At 41.4% G+C, this 19,102-nt stretch overlaps 1 protein-coding gene across 2 annotated transcripts; it reads left to right on the plus strand.

The window, feature by feature from the left end:
• The first annotated feature begins 583 nt into the window (after positions 1 to 583).
• Positions 584 to 14,618, plus strand: LOC132071171 (zona pellucida sperm-binding protein 2-like). 2 transcript variants are annotated; one of them, XM_059468557.1, is made up of 22 exons: positions 584 to 748; positions 998 to 1,050; positions 3,128 to 3,220; positions 4,454 to 4,581; positions 5,263 to 5,406; positions 6,001 to 6,096; positions 6,682 to 6,849; positions 6,919 to 7,015; positions 7,107 to 7,327; positions 8,072 to 8,225; positions 8,305 to 8,513; positions 8,601 to 8,718; positions 8,866 to 9,071; positions 9,542 to 9,659; positions 10,212 to 10,381; positions 11,155 to 11,228; positions 11,307 to 11,434; positions 12,220 to 12,409; positions 12,822 to 12,963; positions 13,533 to 13,629; positions 13,771 to 13,843; positions 13,936 to 14,618. In XM_059468557.1, the coding sequence occupies exons 1-21, from the start codon at positions 723 to 725 to the stop codon at positions 13,827 to 13,829; spliced, it is 2,691 nt and encodes an 896-aa protein (XP_059324540.1). In that variant the 5' UTR covers positions 584 to 722; the 3' UTR covers positions 13,830 to 13,843; positions 13,936 to 14,618. The 2 variants fall into 2 exon arrangements, with proteins under 2 accessions (XP_059324540.1, XP_059324541.1); XM_059468558.1 differs by having other exon boundaries at positions 6,001 to 6,084.
• Positions 14,619 to 19,102: the final 4,484 nt, after the last annotated feature.

The following is a 19,102-nucleotide window of genomic DNA, read 5'->3' on the forward strand; positions in this document are numbered from 1 at the left end:
GGGGAAATTACTTTTAAGATCTAGTTTTAATTTTTCATTATCATACATTGATTTGATCAGCAGTAAATTAGACTAATTACCCCAAGTCTAATTTTTTTTCCCAAGACAGTCACTGGTAACTGATCTCTCCCTGTCCTTATCTCAGCCCAAGAGTCTTTCCTTATATTTTCTCTCCCTTGTCTAGATGAGGAGGACACTTGGCATCCAGCTAGGGTCAACCCAGCACACAAGAGCACAGTAGCTGCAAAATGATGGATTACCTTGTGCTTTATCAGAACAGCACCAATTTCACAGAATACCTCTGAGTAGGAAGAGCACCACAAGGATCATCAAGTCCAACTCTTAGGTGAATATCCCATAGGGGGAATCAAACCCACAACTTTGGCATTATTAGCAACCTGCTCTAACCAAATGAGTCTTGAGAACTTGATAGTTAGGAGCTGACAGACATAAAAATAGAGAGACCTGGGAACCAAGTAGGAGCAGATTCAATCAGTGAAACAAATAATCAGGTGATGTGAATTACAGGTTCATAATTAGGAGGATAAAACAGCTGAAAAAGGGTCTCATCAATATAAATGTGGCAGCCTTTCTATTTAACCCAAGACTGAAAACTCAGAAGGGCTTTCATTTCTATGCAAAACTGTGAAAGGAGATTTTTTTTGTGTGTGTGTGTGGTACTATAAAGGAAAAAGCACCACACATAGAGGCTGAGCAAATGAATGATGAAGCTGAACTTGGTGCAGAGGTGAGAGCTCTATGACTACTTAACATAAATGATCTTACTTAAGGCATTAAATGTATTCACTTTTCTGGTTTATCTTCCCTAATTTTCTAATGATTACTAAGGAAAATTCATTTTTCCAATTGCCTAGTCTAGAACTATTGGCCTAAACTCAAGGCTAATTTAATATTCTGAGGAGAACTTTCTGAGCAAGAAATTTGTTATCAACTTGTCACAGCTGAAACTGCTGCTAACCCCTGTCTTTTCTTATAGGTTATCACTAATAGTGATATTTTTTTCTGGGGTATGGACTCAAGAGACACAAGGTAATGTTGCTGCAAACTGATTTCACATCAGTTTGCAGGCTTTTCCATAGGTGTTATCTAGGCTTATGTATGTGCTTTAGAAGAGTGAAGCTCTTGTGGCAGCCTTACTTGCATGTTTTTCTGTGACATTTTTAACATGAAAGGATTTGCTGGAAATTGCATTTTTTAATTTAATGTGTCACTATATTAAGCAAATGTTTCTACCTTTCCTCACTCTGGTAACAAATACTGATGAATTAATAAGGAATTTATTTTTATTCTCTTGAGTGTAGTTGTTGTTAGTCTCCATACAGTATCTAAGGTCTTTTATCATAATTTAATCTAGCTAAGTAGAAGGCAGCTGTTGCTCATTCCTCATCCCCTCCCACTCCAGCAGAATGGGGAGGGGACTCAGGAAAAGCCTCAAGGATTGAGAACAATATTTTAATAATTGCAACCAAGTAAAATATAACAACACTAATTATAATTTTATTTTTTAATGTTATAAAGCCTAAGAAAAATTTGTGATGCACAATAGTCACTCATTACAACTGACGCCCAGTCTGTCCCCAAACAGTGATTGGTGCCTCCAGCCAATTTCCCCCAGTTTATATACAGGTCATGACAGTCTATTGTATAGAATATACATTTGTCTAGTTCGGGTCAGTTGCCCTGGCAGTGCTACTTTCTGGCTTCTTGTGCAGCTCTTCCCTGACAGAGCATGAGCCATTTAAAAGGTCTTTGCCTTGATGCTAAGCACTGCTCAGCAGCAACCAAAACTTCAGTGTGTTATCAGCATAATTCTTGCACTGAATCCAAAATACAGCTCTGTACCTGCTACTAGGAAGAAAATGAACTCTATCTCAGCCAAAATCAGGACAAAATATTATAAAGATAGCAGTGATTCATCTCAGAGGAAACAGTTTTCCTAGCCAAAAGTCTTTCCTTACAAAATAGAGCTGGAACTGGAGCAGCAGATGCAGAGAACTGTTTCTAGGACTGTCTGCCCTACTCACTGTGGGTCCTGTATAAAATGCATTGGCCATCCCCAAAGATCAAAGTAAATAGGTACTGGAGAAGGTTTTATCCCACTTGGAGCAATTATCTAGCTTCTGCCCTGAATCCAGTTGGTAGCTTGGAGTGGAATAGGGTCATGTTCACCAGCATCTGTCTGTGCTCCTCAGAGTGACCATCTCTGACATAGGAATTGCAGCACTAGTAAATGTCAGCCTATGGTGCTGAACCCTCTAGGAAAAAGAATCCTCTCAGCTCCTAAAATGCACCATTATCATAAAAGGTCTACCTAGTGTTAGCTCATGATGCCATAGAAACTCCCGTTGAGGCAACAAATCCCCATTTATCAGATGTGCATGTCAAACAAGAGGCCTTCTCTAGTCCTGCACTTAGGACATTGTGTTCCTGCCTCCTGCCTGGAAGAGGTTTGGGAGCCATGGCCTGGTTTATGCTGTGGTGATAGCTTGGGACTGGAGCTGTTCAAGCCATTTTCTCTGTTCCTGTGTGGTCCTTTCCCAGTTTGAGCCAGCTGGCTTCTGGTCCTGGTACTTGGGCAAGTGACCAGAGTAGGCTGAATGAAGGGCACAGCTTATGTGGCTGCTCTCCACCCAAACTGACTTTTTGCTCTTCTGAATAGAGGGGTACAGGTGGAAGTTACTGGTTATTTTGTGGTTGGTTTGTAGTGTTTTGTTGGTTGGAATTTTTTTGGTTTACAGGTTGGGTTTTTTTCTCTTTTCAGGAGTGCATGGGACTTTAACATTTTGTTTTACTTCATCTGAGGTGTTCAGATTGGGGCAGCCAATGTAGTACCTTTTTGACCATGTTCCAAAATTCTATTTCCATGACCAGCTGTTGCAGGTGGCATTGCCAAATCATTGAATGCCATTAGTAATAGGATACTAATTTTGGAGCTGGCTTTTCTCCTGGAATTACTGCCAGTATAAACACAACCTCTCACCTCTCCTGACCAGAGATGTATGACTGTCACAACACTGACTTTACAAAGCAATCTGGGAAATAGCAGATTTGTTTGTATTTTATTTTGAATCCCCATCTTACCAGCTTTTCAATACATCCAACACAGGACCCATGAGTTCAGAGTGCTTGGGGGACTTCCTGAGGATAACACTGAGTGCAGAATACTTTGAAGACAAATACTTATCTCTTTTTGTTGTTGGTAAGTTGATGTAGAAGAACTTGGTGAGAGAATTACATATGGTAAAATGTTTCAAATACTCTGAGGTGCTTCTATACTAGAATTCCCTAGATACAATGCTAGATTATTCTATTGTTATAGAGCTTAGTAGGCTGGATCTCATTGTAAGTAAACCAAACTGCTACCTTGATTTCTGAGTAATCTATGTTGTTGACTTGTTTTTTGATACCTTAGCCATGATCAGACTTGATTTTGGGCTCAAATTGAAATGCACATGGTAGTTTCTAGGCATGTTAAAGCTGGATCTCATGGGTTTTCTTTGTTGTAAGAATGTTTTTTGTTAACAGCACACATACTGTTCTGAAAATTCACTAGCTGAAGCTGGCACAACATTATTTATTTTTGTACTAGTGGCTTCAGCTTGGTGGAGTCATATACTTAATGAAGTTTTAAGAAAAATTAGCTGGGGCCTCTAGCTATGGACTTAGTAGTCAGCAAGTGGTACATTTCTGTGAAAAGCATCACAGAATGCCCTGGAAGGGCACAGTGATGATACTTTTGGGATATAAACACCTGCTTTAAGATTACATGTATAAATGTAAATTTGGCCTTGAAAAAGCTCTCCATGCCATCCATTTTTCTAGAAGTGGGTTTTGTGTCAAAATCCACTTAAAACGCTCTTTGTTCAGACATCACACACAAAAACGCTCTGTAGCTGGGATACATATATCTTAAACCATAAAGAGATTATTTTTTTTTTAAGGAAAAACCCAAAACAACTAAAACACAAAACACTAAAAAGCTCAAAATCATAAAAATGGTTTTTATACTCAAAACATCCAAGCTAATCTTTAGTGTGTTCAACATCCTGGTGGTGTGTCTCCTGAAGAGACTGTGCTGGGCAGGCATCAGAGAAATATGAGCTGCACCGGCCACAGGTCAGGGTCCTGATGTTGCTGTTGTCATCGGTCACCATATTGGTGGTTTGGGGTTTTTTTCCATCTCCAGTGCTTCAGCTGCAAGTGTTTCCTGTCTCAGTGTGCCTGTAATTTTACCACTCTTTTTTTCTTTACACTTAGTCACAGCTCTTTCCCCACTTTGCAATCCTCTGAGCCCAGGAAATACAGCTGGGCTGTATCACAGCAAGTTCGGCTGAATCCTTATGCCAGAGCAGGTTTCTCAAGGAGTTAGCAGAGCAGGAGTTGTACTTGTTAGTACAGTTAACACAGTTCTTTGCTCTCTGTTTGCCTGTAGATCAGTCTGGCACAGCCTGGGAGCTGGATGAGGCCATGGCAGCCCAGTGTGGCTATACAGTAACTCACACCACCTGCAGGAGCATTCAGCTCCGTGCCTCTGCACTGAGCTGCCACTCTCACTTAGAGGTGAGTCTGTTACAGACACTTTGACTACAGTGCTCTTGTACACTAACTTTATGTGAGAAATTACTGAACTAATAATGGACATTAAATGAGGCGTCATAATGTGTTGAGTATCTGTTAGCAGAGAATAATATCATTTTCTTCAAATGTATCCAGAGGTCTGAGAATATTCCATGGTACTGCCATTTGGAGTACCATGTACAGAAGAACACATGAAGTATATCATATGTGTCCTTAAAGGGCAACTATTTTCCTGTGGATTACAATATGGAATTGCATCTGGCAGCTGTGTTGCACTCTGCCCTAACAATATTTAATGTCTTGAGGCACTTCACAGTAAAAACTAAAACTTTGGTTGCTGGCTCACTTCAACTATGTCATAAACCACAAAATCAGCTATCTCTTAGGTTTGTTTGTTTATTTTCTTATTGTTCAGTTCTGGGCCTGTGCAAAAGGAAGAAACCTGCTGCCCAAAATATTTATGTTGCTGTGTAGCAATACACCTATGTGCATATATCTTGTGCAGTTAATGAAATTTTAAGTGATAATGCTTCAGTATGGCCTTGCTCTTTTGTGCAGAGACTGGTGGGTGTATTTTGTAATTTAATTTAAAGTCACTAGGATGGGTGGTGCCCAGCTAGGGAAAAGCAGTCTAACAGGCAAATGTTCCGTTTGTCCACACAGAAAGATGTGTTCACAGTAACTGTACAAATCAAAGCATCTCACACTCCTGATATGAGCAATGCTACAACTCATCTGAAAAGTGCAAGTTGCCATTATGGTCTGTGGAGTCCCAGAGAGATAAAATGTGAAAATAACTACATGGAGGTAAGTACTTATGGGAAGTGCTAGAAGTAAAGAGGTAGGTACTGCAAGATGCTCTCTTAGATTGTGTTTCCAATGCATATTCCTAGAATTTTGTCAGCTTCAGACTGCCTCATCATGAGCAGCTTGTTAGTGAGTGCACAATATGCATCTTAAGTGACACATTTATATTTTGATTGTATAAGTTATATTAGCAGTAATAGTTAATAAAGCTGTAAAATCACATCAAAAAGGTTAAGCTTGTAGATTGAACTCCTTGAGTGTTGCCCCAATAAATCTTATTTGAGACAACAGAGAATGTACACCTCCTGAAGGAAGTTTGCCTGCTGGGGAGGAATGCAGAAGGGGAAATGGACTCCTCTTGGAAGAGGATGTTGGAGTCAAGAACAAACTCTGGTCTTAAGTGGAAATAGAAAGTAGAAGATAGGTGGAAAAATAAAAAGAAAATTAAACTAAGCAGATTATAGGTGAATCACCAGGCATGGTGGCATCTCTGTCTAGGAAATTCTGGTTTCCCTTGAAAAAGGCTTGTAGGGTGTTGAAGACAAGGAAATAAGTGCTATCAGCAAACCCCTTACAGATGTTTTTTCTCCTCAGGTTTCTGTCAGGAGGGAGGTTCCACAGACCATAAAAGACTTTGTTCAAGATGAACCTGAGGACTGGGCTCTTGTATTTCCAGAAGTAAAACTACAGGTTTTCTTTCTAGCAAAAGCTAGTGCTACCTCTGGCACAACTATCTTTCTTTTCATTAACCAGGCAGTACTTTCAAAAAGTACTTAAGTAACAATAACAGAACTTCTGTATCAAGTGGTTTTAGTATATTTTTATAGATTAGAAGTACAGTTGTAGGCTATGTCTCCAAGGAAAAAATCAAGTCTTCCGCAGGCAAGAGATTGTTTTGGTTTTAGTTTTAGTAAAAACTAAAACTAAGAGATTGTTTTTGGTTTTAGCTTGTCTTTTGCACAAAAAAAAAAAAAAAAAAAAACAAACTAAAATCCCATGGCCCATAAAACTGTGAAGAGGCTTTTTTCTTCTTGGATTCTTGTATGTGCAGAGTCTTCAGCAGTGCAGTTAGTGCCATCGGTTATTCTCTGTTGCTCTTAATATGGAAAGTTTTCTGTACGCATGAGGTGGGGAAAGCTGGAGGGATATCCCACTAGTAAAGTTCAAAGTAAGGCAACAAAACTGCTGGGCAATTCAACGCAGTAAATCATTCAATGCTATAAATATGTTATTTTTAACATTATGTTTAAACTATTGATACATTTCTCTGGGTAGGCAAAGGCAGAAGAAGCCTCACTATGGCAAATAGTATTTCATCAGCCAGAAGAAAAAAGGGCTCTGCTCGTGAGCAATGCTTGGAGTGCAGGCTATGGACTCAACACCTCAGACTCCAGGGTTCTGCTGCGAGTGCCATACACTGCTGCCCAAGTTCAGCTGGTTGAGGTTGGTGTGCACCTTCTGGCCCAACAACCTGCCAGGCTGTGCAGGTCTAACCAGATTCCTTCCTTACAGGATCAAGGAATTACCTTTTCTGTGCTGAGATCAAGTACGTTTTACAAATACCAGTGGGTGATCCTGATGGTGGATACTGCTGTGGCATGTCCTGTAGGTAAGGAGTGTGGTACCATGCTCCAATGCCAAAATGTACAGGGACAGAATCACAACCAGTGAGCTGAAAGCTTTCATCTCTTGTCCCTAAGATGGTGTGGACTACACAAACAAAACAATCACCTGGACTGTTCCAAAGTATATTCCACCACTGTCTGCTGGAATGACTGGCTTTAAGGATGTGCTTGTGGAAGCTGGTGTGGATCTACACAGGCTCTCTGCCAAGGAAATGGCTTCCAGGAAATATGTGTTATTGAATGAGTTAACAATTACAATGAAGATTCCAATAGGTGCAGAAGGTGGTTATTACAAGGTTGGTTACTTATATTAGGTGCCAGCAATATGCAAGCAATATTCTGGGATGTATGTTTGTTTTCTGATAAGGAATAATTCTTCATCTTGTGCCTTTCAAATGCAAGATGGGAGTGAGGGAGAGCAAAGGATATGTTAAAAACTCCAGAAGCCCTGACCAAAGATAGTATTTGTAATCACCACTTTATGAAGAATTTCTTTTCTTGCAAGCCCAGGTAGACAGAACACTACACAGAACTATTGATTCATTAATTACTCAGGTCAACATGGAGCTTTCACCTATTCCTGATGTCATACTCCTCTGAGATGGTTCTAACTGGATTGTAAAGCATTGATGGGTTCTGTTGTATTTCATACAAACCACTTAAGAGAGTGGGAATAACCCATTAGTCCAGCAGACCATGTGCTCTTGGATGGGTTGGGACTACACATCTAAATCGAGCTGCTTGGGGTGAACTGAATCCTGGGCAAATGTAGCAACTGAACTTCTGGTGAGGTTGCATAAGCAACCCTATTCACTGTGAAATAGTCCCCTGCTGCTTAGAATCTTGGGGAGTGGGAGATAATTTTCTAAAGGAAGTCTTCTGAGTATTCTGAGATAATCTAAACAGGGATACCAGAGTTCAGGATTCCTGAGCAAAAAGAGCAATTGGTTGGGGCTGTAGATTTAGCTGACCTTGAGATGCTCCAACATAACTTTAATGCAAAATCAAGCTATACTAAAGGGTACTGATTTGAATTCTAGACTTCTGTGAGCAATGGACAGTTTGGAGTAAAATACACCATCAACCTGCTCTTGGAACACCAGTGGGAAGATAACAAATGGGGACTAACTAAATATACTATCATCAAGGAAATAGAAACACCATTTGAACAAGCAGAAGTTGCTATAACCAATAGTAAGTAGCTGAACATTGAATTTACCAAAGGTTTTAGTACATAAGGTTAAGAGCTTAAATGCTATTTTTTCCTTTTCAGATTTAAATCTGAGTGCAGGACTAATGAATGTTACAGTGGGAACATTCCTCCCAGATGCAGAGCTTTTGAACTTAACCATTGAAGGGGTTGTTGTGGCTGTACCTGAAGCTGTTCAGCATGGCTTCTTAATACACAGGACCAGCTATGCTAATGGAAGCAAAGCATATGTACTACAAGTCTCACTTGATGCACCAAGTGTTAAAAAAGAGGTGTGTACTAAGGCACTGCAGCATCCCATGGTATAGAAATGATGGTATCATTTGGTGATTTTTCATGTCTAAATATGATTTTCCTAGTATATGGGAGAGGACATGAGAGCCTACACCCTGAATGTCGCACTCACATTCATCACCTATCCATCAAGTGAGACCTTTGTTGTCCCAGTAGTTGCACTGTCAGCTGTGAAAGATGCAGGTAAACGTTGTGGAACTTAGACAAAACTGCACCAACCTGGCTGTGAACTCTGGCTGTGAGCTGGGCTGATTTCAGCCAGGGATGCTGCCAGGCCCAGGGAGCTGCACTGAACTGATGGCAGCTGGCTGACTCTTGGTTGTTTTGCAGTACTGCCCAGTGCCACAGGGTTTTGTGATGGGAGGAACCTTCATCTCATTATCACTCGTGGGAATGTGGACCAAAACTGGCTCCCTTTCATCTCAGACTGGCACCTGACCCAAGAGGCTGCACAGAAGTACAATTACATTCTGAGGGACAATGGCACTCACCTGGCAATCTCTGTCCCTTTCCTTTCTCCTCATGTGAGCTATGAGGTAAGGCTGCCAACATGTAGCAATTGAAAGGCATATTCTAGCTATGAGATATCAACAAGGCACAGTATATTGCTGAAAGCACAATAAAACTTCTCTTTGAAATAGTCTCCTAAGGTATAATGGAGGATTATTTTCTGCCCTTGTAAGAAAACTTTAATTTCCCGTAGTTAATATTGGCAGAAACGGGCAAGAAAAAAAGAAATGTGTTCTGCATTTACTGTATGGCTGAGCATTTTTAAGGGCAACTATACATGCAGTGGAGTTTGTATTGCATTCTTCTGCAAAACAACTGAAAAAGCTCACCCTGTGAGCTTCTGGATTAAAATCATCCTGTTTAAATACATCCTGTGGATCTGACTTTGCTCAAGCACCATTATCTTTGGCTTGTGATAACCTGCCCTCTTTAGTTTTTGAATGCTTTAGTTGAACAGTGTGTATTCTCTTGTTTAACCTGTGATTGTCATCTCTAGGGCTTTCATACCTCTGCAATAAAGGCTTCATTCTACTTAACCTTGAAGGATGACATCACCTTGGCTCAGAGGAGAGATTTCTCAGTTTCCTGCTTATTTTCACCTTCAGAGCTAATACGTAATAGCATGTTGGGGATTAGCTGTTAATGCTATTTGAGTTGCAAAACTAAGCCATGCAGTCTGAAATGTTTCTAGGTTTTAGAGTTGTGTGGCACTCTGTCTGCTTGTCACATTTCCTACCAGTTAATATGCCACAAGGCAGGTATAATTAAACGTTGGAGTGGCTATCCTGCCTAGTACAGGAATGGGGGAAGGAAGTGGGAAAGTCTACTTCCCCACACACCTCCAGAATCAAGAAGCTATGTAAAGGGTTTTTGTGGTTGTTTTGAGAGTTGAATGAGGTGGGGAGGGGTTTGGTGGAATGTGGGGAGAATCAGCATATAAAACAGTCATTCTAAAGATGTTAGAACCCCAGATACTAAGAGTTTTAACAACTCATCAGTATTAAAATGTATGGAATATCTTGGCTAGAAAAATCCTTTTGAAGAGAGTGAGAGCTCCTTGTGGGCTGCCAAAAGAACTTGCCAGCAAATCTATTCGGAACTTTGTTGTTAGGCTACAAGAGGAGGTTGAATCCTGATTTGTGTGAAAATGTATATTTCTCTTTCAGAGTGCCTGCCCAATGGCACTGTGATTATTACTGCAATCAAACTGGTAGGTGGTGAAGATCTGGACACTGCTCTGCTTGTCTTGAGGGACAGACAGTGCAAGCCCAGTCTAGTGACAGAGAGAACTGCAACCTTCAAGTTCAATGTCAACACTTGTGGAACAAGTAGAAAGGTAAGGACTTGGTCACATCAAGTTTACTCTGCATTGGGGTAGGGTTATTGCTGGACCTGGCAGAATTTCAGAGATGAGCTCAAAGCTGCATGGAAGTCATAGCTGAAACTAGCACAGTAGTACATCTATGCTCTTTCTGAGCTTACTAAATTCAGTTGAGCAGAATTTCTTACTGAGTGGTAAAAATGTTTTTTCAAGATCAGAGGTGCTTTCTGAAACTTGCCTTCGGTTTGACACCTCTGAATTGTTTCATGGTTGGCTTGAATGGGAGTTTATGCTGATCAGATGTACTTGTGTGCCTTGCAGAAGCTCTTTGGGTATTGCTAATGACTACATGGCCAAAGACTAGAGTGGGTATTATTTGTACCACCAAATACTGTACAAATAGAAAACAAATGAAACAACAAATAACCAGAGCATGCCTAAATTCAGATCATCTTAAATGCAGTTTGTTCCTGCATTGTTGCACTTCATTCTACTCACTGATTCAGTAAATAAGCTCAGCTGTTCTTTATCTCAGGACCCATGCACTCCTTTTCTACGGTGCTCTGTCATATTCAAGCTAATAAAGTTTCTTCTTGATGGCACAGCTGTCACTTATGGTCAGCTTTAGTTCAGTGGGCATTGGGCTTTTGGCTTGTAATTTCTGCCTATTTGTAAGCATACTCTGCTTAGTGCAATCTGGCAGTCAAGCAGAGGGATGTAGATAATGTGCCAAACACAAATCAGACTCGAATGTGACTGTCCTGTTTGTAATGATGTACATCCTTCAGTTCAACAGCACAACTGTGACATATGAGAACGAGGTACTCTATTTCAGACCTGGCGATGATATTCCCATATACCAGTAAGTGTCATTCCCTAACAAAAGGTTGTACGTGTTATTTTGGCTGTAAAACATCTAATGCTGAACCCTTTCTTTCAGACTGAAATGTCTCTGCTTGTATCCAGTTGAGCAGACTGCTGATGTTCCATATGAATCCAAGAAGAACCCACCACCCAGTATTCAGCCAGGGTCTGGCTGTCTCGCCCTTTCATTGAAGCTTTTCAAAGGTAACAACTATGATTAGACTCTATAAAATCACTGAATGGCTGAGGCCAGAAAGGACCTGAGATTAATCTTGCTCATCCGCTTTACTCAAGCAGGGCAGTGTAGAAAATGTTCCCCAGCACCATGTTCAGATGACTTTTAATTGTATCAAAGGATGAAGAGGAAAATTTTTAAGGCCTCTGACGGGACTTTCCTCTTCCAAAATTGGACACAAATGGTCAAATATCAGTAGAGGAGCAGACTTAGCATCACTGACACATGTATGGTTTTCCTGCTTTGTCTGGGCATGATGTAAGTTTTGTGTAGTGAATGTGATGCCAGCTTCTCTGTCCTATGAGCTCCTGAAGTGTTGCAACTCCCTGCAATGGCTGTAACCTGTGTCAAAGATACTGCTTTAAAGTGGTACCTATGCCAGCATAAAGGGTTAACTGAAGCCTGAACCAAACATTCATGATTACTGGAATGGCCATTATGATTTTTTTTTTTAATTCATTTTCCCTTCTCACTACCTTTGAGACAATTTTGAATAACAATATTAATGGCTTTTTGCAGAAGGAGTGTTTCATTTTTGAATCCTCAGAGCTGGGGAATATGTTTGAGATTTTTCCTTTCATGGCTGATCTTGCTCTCTTGCCATTCTATCCCCAATTCTTGACATTTGTATGCTGTCCCAGGTTTTAGTATTACTGTATCAGACTAAATGGTAGTGGAAAAAAGAGTGAAGCAGAAAGGTTGTGAATATTTCCTCCACAAAAAGGAAGCTCCTAATATCAATACTCTCTTGCAGAGAAATCCTATTCAGAGCCCTACCAGGAATCAGAATATCCTCTGGTAAAATACCTGAGGGAGGCTCTGTATTTTGAAGTTGAACTGCTCCAGCCTAAAGATGCAAGACTGGACCTAAACCTGGATGACTGTTGGGCTACCCATTCCCAAAGCCAGGACAGCCTCCCCCAGTGGCACATCCTTATACATGGGTGAGGAAGGCTTCCCTCCTCTGTTTGGTAACTGCTCAGCACAGGGTGCTGACCTCAGGTGGGAGGAAAAGGCAGAGGTGCAAGTGGCAGAGGTCACCTTGGAGGCAATTACTGCTAATCTGTGGGGCATGTGTTAGTGTCAGCACAGTGGCTGTGCCTTCTGGGGCCAGAAGGTCATGTGGGTGGGCAGAAGTGCTTCTAGCTAACAGTTCTGGCTGGAAATAAAGAGCAAGAAGCAACCCTGACTGTGGGCAAAGGCAGGGATCATGAACTGGGGAGATCCTATTCATTCCCCTACAGCCCAAGGAAAATGGAGAGGGAAGCTCTGCTGTATTTCATCTCTTTGCTGTGTTTGAAGATCTGGTTGAAGGTTTAGATCAAATACATTTCCTCTCATATATTTCCCAAACAGGTGTGAAAACAACAAAGACTCCTACAGAATTGTCTTCCACGAAGTTAATTACAGCCTCAGAGTAAAATTTCCCCAGCACCTCAAGAGATTTGAAGTGAGGATGTTCACCTTTGTCCAGGGCACATCTCTGTCACAAGAGCAGGTCAGATGTCTCTGTTCTGCCATGAGCTGTTGGCAGTCCTGACGGGTGAGCCCAGGGTGATGCATGCAGCCAATGCTGTGTAAGGGTTCAGCTGGCCAGTGCTGCCTGGGGCTGCTGGACACCTCCTTGAAGGCATAACACCCTCCCAGGGATGAATAAAGGCCATCCACTTTTGTTCGGTTCACAAAACAAAATTATAGACTCATTCAGGTTGGAACAGACCTCCAAGATTCTCAAGTCCAATCTTTGACCATCATGCCTACTAAATAAATATTATGAAGTGCCACATCAATTCATTTTTGAACACTTCCAGGTATAGTGACTCCACCACTTTTCCTGGGAGGCTGTTCCAATGCTTTGTCACCTTTTCAGTGAAAAACTTTTACCTAATACCCAAGCTGAACTGCTCCTAGTGCAATATGAGGCCATTTTCCCCTTGTCCTGTCGCTAGTTGCCTGGGAGAAGAGGCCACCCTCCACCTTGACACAACCTTCATATCCTTTGGGATCAGTACACATTGGATTCCAAATAAGACTTCCCTAAATAATCTAAATATTCTTGTCTTGTAGTTGTACTTCCACTGCAGTGTGGTGATCTGCAATACTAAGCAACAGCCTTTAGACCTCTTTTGTCCAAGGAGATGCAATCCTGGGAAACACAGATTTGGTAAGAAAACAGACATGTCTCTACTCTCTCCTGTGTTTTTGCTCAGCAATTTGGCATGTGCTCTCACTAATCATGCCAGGTTGCAGACTTCTAGTCCTAGGTTATGCTGTCCAGGGAATTAAAAGCTGAAATGTCTTACAGCCCACAGTGCACATCCACATGGGCAAGTGTCATCTGGACCAGTGCTTCTTAGGAAGTAAAACAATAAGGACAGGTTGGTGTCAGTCTTAAATTTCACTATTGGAACACCGAGTGTACTGCTGCTGCAAGGTAACAGATTTGTACGTACGTCTCTTCTCCCTGCAGGTGAATGCACCAACTTCTGACACACTGAACAAGAACTACTTCATTTTATGAAGTCACAGTTAGGTGGCCTAAGCAACCACAGCGTGCTGCCCAGATTCACAAGTAAAATTGTTTCTGTGGTATCTACTGGGAAAATAGATTATCAGAGTCTATGGAGAAAAGGGTCAGTTAACCCATATTGGGTGTAACTCTAAGTTAAATTATTGTATTGTTCTTTTCTGTTCCTCTACAACATTAAATTCTTAGTCTTTTGTGTGTTCATCTGACCTAGTCTGCTCAGCTAATATGTCTGAATCTTGTGTTGCTTTGTAGTTGGAAACATCTGTTTTGGAATAGGGGAGGAAGATGGCAACAAGTGTGAACTTAATTGTAAATTACTTCAAGCTTTTTTTTTTAAGCTTCTGTATGAACAAAGGACTGGGAGAGCTTAATGTCAGTAAAAGAATGTGGGTTTTTTTGGAGTAAGATGGGATGAACATCCTTGATTCTGTAGTGGCTGTTGACAGGAAGGCTCTAAACTGAAATTCTTGCAGGAGTGTTGTGGCTCTGCAATGTCAAGTTGCCTTCCCTAGGTGGGTCAAACAACTCACAGGTAACATCAGTGACTGCTTAGCTCAGTATCCTCACTGAGGATTAGCTGAGGAAAAAAAATTTAGCAAAGACTTGTGATAGTAATAATGACAGTACATGGACTCTATCTGCAAAGTGTTAAGGATTTTTCCTTCCTAGAGAATGTGATGCTTAGGGGCTCCTGTCAGATTTTCCTTTGTGTGTTTTGTTTTGGTTTTTTTAATGGATAAAAAATTTCTTGGTTTCCTCTTTGCCTCTGAACAGTGGTGTGAAAAGAGTTTGGATTCAATATTACATTTTTCCTGTTCTAATGAAAGTTACTGCTTAGCATGAATCTTGATCCCTTAGAAGGAAATACACAATAATGGGTGTCTGCTTTTTAACTTTAGATTAGGAAGAATTATACAAGAGAAACTTTCTGGGAAAGGTAACGAGCAAGAACATGTTTTCTGACTCTATTAGCACTTTGTGAGACAGCATGGAGTAGGAAAAAATGTATCTCTGTTGCTACCTGTACAGAGACCTCACTAAACAGTTTGTGCTGTAATTTCAGCTCATTTAAGTCTTGTCTTTTAGTTGCCTGCTAAGCATATCTATAGTAGATGTCTTAGTGTCATTTCTGGAGAAATCTCTGTGGGCTTTGTGATGAGAAACATGTCACAACTGTTTTCCAGCAGAGAAGGCTATTGTGATGAAGGATTCATTTTGCTACCCCTGTTGTAGGTGAAGACTAAAGCCACAGAGTTGTGATATTGAGGAATAGCAACATGGGAATAGTGGGAAAATGCAGAACACATAAGCCTGACAGCAGATTTTACAAGTCAGTGACTTGGTGCCCAGTGCTTTCCCCTGTGTCAGCCCACTGGTCTGAGGACTGGGTAATGCTCCGTCTGCAGGGAAAACCCATTAGGAAATCAAGGGAGACACCTCTACTGTGCTGCCAGGGTTTTGCACCTAAGAGAGCGCAGCCATGGGAGCTTTAGGTGGTGTGGTGCCTTCCCTGTGTCTTACCTCGTGCTGACAACAAATGAGAAACCTTGTGTCTCTCCAAGAAATTAGACTGTTAAGCAGTGTTTTCTCCAGCTGAGTGAATGACAACCTTCATCTGCCTTCACCAGCACAGCAGAGGCTGCCTTGGGGAGCCTGAGCCACTTTCTTATATTTGTGTGGGGGAAAAGTGTAACATTTAGAGACTGCTGTGAGAACCAAGCCTGCAGTTGGGCAGCCCAGTTCAGTTCTGTTAACTCTTTGTTATGGCTTCCTGGGTTTACAGGTTTTTTCTTCAAACCAAGACTCAAGGACATAATCAGGCATAGAAATCTGGTAATTACGATCTTGTCTAAGACATGTTCATTTATTTTCCTAGCTTAGTCAACACCTTGACATGCTTTATCTATTGATGGGCTTTCAGGAGTTGTAGAAAAGCAAGGTGATGCCCAGGTACATTGTGGCTCTACTCTTCAGCTCTTCTAAAAGCACTGTTTAGTGCCATTTTGAAGGATGAGTTATGTAAAGAATCATCTTTTCTATTAACCTTTCTGATATGTGGGAAAACTCAAGGACATTTCCCTCTGTGGCTGGACAAGGATTTATATAAAGCTTCTCGTCAGATGTTCCAACAGCCTGTGAGACACACAAAATCTATTTGAATATCAGTAAAATCTTTTAAAGACATGACAGTAGTACTCTCTCTACCTCAGAGGTGTCTGTTTATACTAAAATTCAGGAGCTGCCTTCCTGGTTATATATATAAAAAAGAAAAAAAAATCTTCAAGTGTTTTATCAACACCTCTTTGCCTTTTAAGTGGATATTTTATGACCACATGCTTTTCCCCTGGTATTTGGGATGTTATTTTTATATCCCTGTTAACACAAGTTGAAAGCAGATCAATCTTCTTTGTTTATGCTTAAAGTCCTCTGCAATTCAGCAGGTGAATGACAAAAGTGGTAAGGGAAAAGACAAGTCTGGTGTGATTTGTTTTTATAGGAAAATAGGAACAATAACAGAAATATACTGCAGATAGTTATTTCCATTTCAAGTAAATGTTGATAAATCACTGCTAATAAGTAACCTCATATCTGGTTACTGATGGGCAGAAATCTCATCTGTATTCACTCATCTGTAGTCTGTATTCAATGACAGCCAGTACTTTAAAACTTTACTCTTTTGGTGACTTAAAGTAGCAACCACTTAATATTGAAAAACTAAGAAAAGTGCCATCTACTTTTTTGTCCCAATTAATTTTCTCTCCCTGGCATATTCCTTTACTTTCTTTTACATGCCAAACTCTTCAGTAAATGCTATGCACTTCCATCCAGAGGAAAACATGTTCTGACAATGCTCTAATGATTTGGAAAGCTTAAGGAAATTTAGCTCCTGGCTTCTGCCACAAATCTATCTGAGTTTTTAGCCACTTCCACATCATTTCTTCTCTTATTTGTGCCTGTGAGCCTAGAAACACCTACAGTATTGGTGAGAATGCTGGAAGGACATGTGCTTGGAGAGAAATGCTTTAAAGCATAAATAAGCTGAGTTTTCCTCCTTATCATGACATCAAGCACTGTAAGAGTGCAAGCCTAGGCTGATGTTGGTGTATAAAGAAACAAAAAGTCAGGGGCTTGATCAGGGATGGAGGCTCAGAAGGATCCAGCTTCTTAGAAATAGACAGATTTATTGGGATCTGTGAATTCTTTCCAGTTTCCTGCCTGTTAAAGGCAATAAGAGGATTTGTGGTTGCGTGGCAGATAAGTTGGGGAGCAAAACTCAGTCACTGGGCCCTTAGAAGCTGGAGGTGTATTTATGTTGCTGTGGAGTATTTTTTAGCTACTGCTAGGCAGAGCTGAAGCATAGCTTCTGGCTTCCCTGGTCAGAGAGGATATGGCAGCTCCCAGAGAAGCAGCTCTCCTAAGGAACTGGCTGAAGCCCATTTGCAGGAGGTTTTCTTTGTCCCAAGCACACCTATGTGCAGCCCAAATGTGTCACCATAAAACCTCTTGGCACCTACATGGTGCTCCTCAGCATAGAATTTCAAAGCCCTGTGTGTGTGCGGGCGGCCCTGGGCTCGCCTCTGCTTTGGGGGGTGGGGGGTGAGTTCTGTGGATCACAGAGCTGGGGCTTGCCTGGGGAGCTTCTTCCACTGTGAGCCCTTAACCACTGGGGAATATTCTCTCCAAGGTACCTATTCCTGTCCTCAGGAGGTGATTTGACCTCCTTGCCCCCCTCAGGGTCTATGTCTAGGTGTTGCTGCTGCTGGCAGCCAACACTGCTGTACAGTCCTTTGTACAGAGTGGGCAGAGAAGCTGTGGGTTCAGGTGGAAAGCCTGTCCTGCTGAGTGAGGCTGTGCAAGCCTCCTGAATCCTGGGCTAATCCTGCCTGCAAGGCCGCCTCCTTTGCACTGCTGTGCCTCCTGCTAAATAGAACAGTATCTTCTCCTTCCAGCTGCCCCAGAACAGCCCCTGGTCCCTGAGGTAGGAAATGAACCCAGAGTCTATTGTCATATCCTTGGTACCAGCAACTGCTCCTTCCAGCAGCAACAGCTGGCTCACGGCACCAAAGGAGTTAACTGGTATAAAATCCATTATATGTAACTGCCTGTTCTGCCCTTTTTCTTCCCTAATAAAAGGTTTAGGAAGGATGTGGGGCTGCAATCCCTCTTTTCCATGGCTTTTGAAACTTTAGCACTCTGTGGTTACACCTGGTCCCCCCTCAGCGATTCAGCCAGAGAGGAGGCAAGGGCACAACTCTCAGCATGAAGAACAGCTCAGGACTCAGCTGCTGGGGTCCAGTTTTCTCACCTGATTTGGTGCCACTTGCTCATTTCTCTTGCCCTCAGCCTGCTTCTGGGCTGGTCTCTGGCTCAGTGAGAAGTGTGTATTTTAAAGTGTGGAAATACTTGTTTAAAAGGCAGAAAAAGGCACTTATGTTCAGCAACTGATGGTAATCACCTCCTCAGTAAACTGAGAGTAATGGACTGGTAGTTCAACCAAATTGCAAGGCTGCCTGTATCTGAAGGCTTCTCCTGAGGTTCTAAAATCCACTTCAATTAATTAATTTCTGTAGAAGATCTTATAATGGACTTTATCCATTTTCTCTTTAGCACTTAAGGATTGTCCTGCTGTCCTTTCATTTTTATGGCTAGTATCACTTAAGAAGTATGATTTCATGTACCTGAGAAGATTTGATACAGTAGAAAACTATATTTTAGTGCTGATGGTTTCTTCTTTAGGATCCACATTCTGCTCTCCAAGTCACTAAGGAATTTTAATGACATGCCAACCTGCAAAAGAGTGAGCTCTTGGGGACAGAAGAGTTAATTTAATTGTGTAGAACTAACCCCAGTTGCCTCTCCTGTGTCTTTGCAGCATGCTGAACTCTATCAGACAGAGTATAAATTAATTTTTCAGCCATGGTCTTTCAGCTATTTTAGCTTTCTTTCCATGTATATTTTTAACACATGGTGTTGAGAGAAGGTGCTTGTATGTGAGAGATGTTCTCTACTTCTGCGACTTTTTCAGACTGAGGTTCACATTTTTGCCTCTTTTCTTCAGATTATTGCTGTTAGAATTAAATACAGCTTATGGACCTTACTCTCCTGA

This window comes from Ammospiza nelsoni, chromosome 3 (assembly GCF_027579445.1).
Source record: "Ammospiza nelsoni isolate bAmmNel1 chromosome 3, bAmmNel1.pri, whole genome shotgun sequence".
Lineage (NCBI taxonomy): Eukaryota > Metazoa > Chordata > Aves > Passeriformes > Passerellidae > Ammospiza > Ammospiza nelsoni.

Bases quoted from the DNA above. Each gene is read 5' to 3' on its own strand.
- LOC132071171 (XM_059468557.1), top strand. From the start codon at position 723: ATGATGAAGCTGAACTTGGTGCAGAG. The intron at 7,328-8,071 runs GTTGGTTACTTA...TTTGAATTCTAG, and splicing joins CAGAAGGTGGTTATTACAAG to ACTTCTGTGAGCAATGGACA. The intron at 9,072-9,541 runs GTAAGGCTGCCA...TGTCATCTCTAG, and splicing joins CTCCTCATGTGAGCTATGAG to GGCTTTCATACCTCTGCAAT.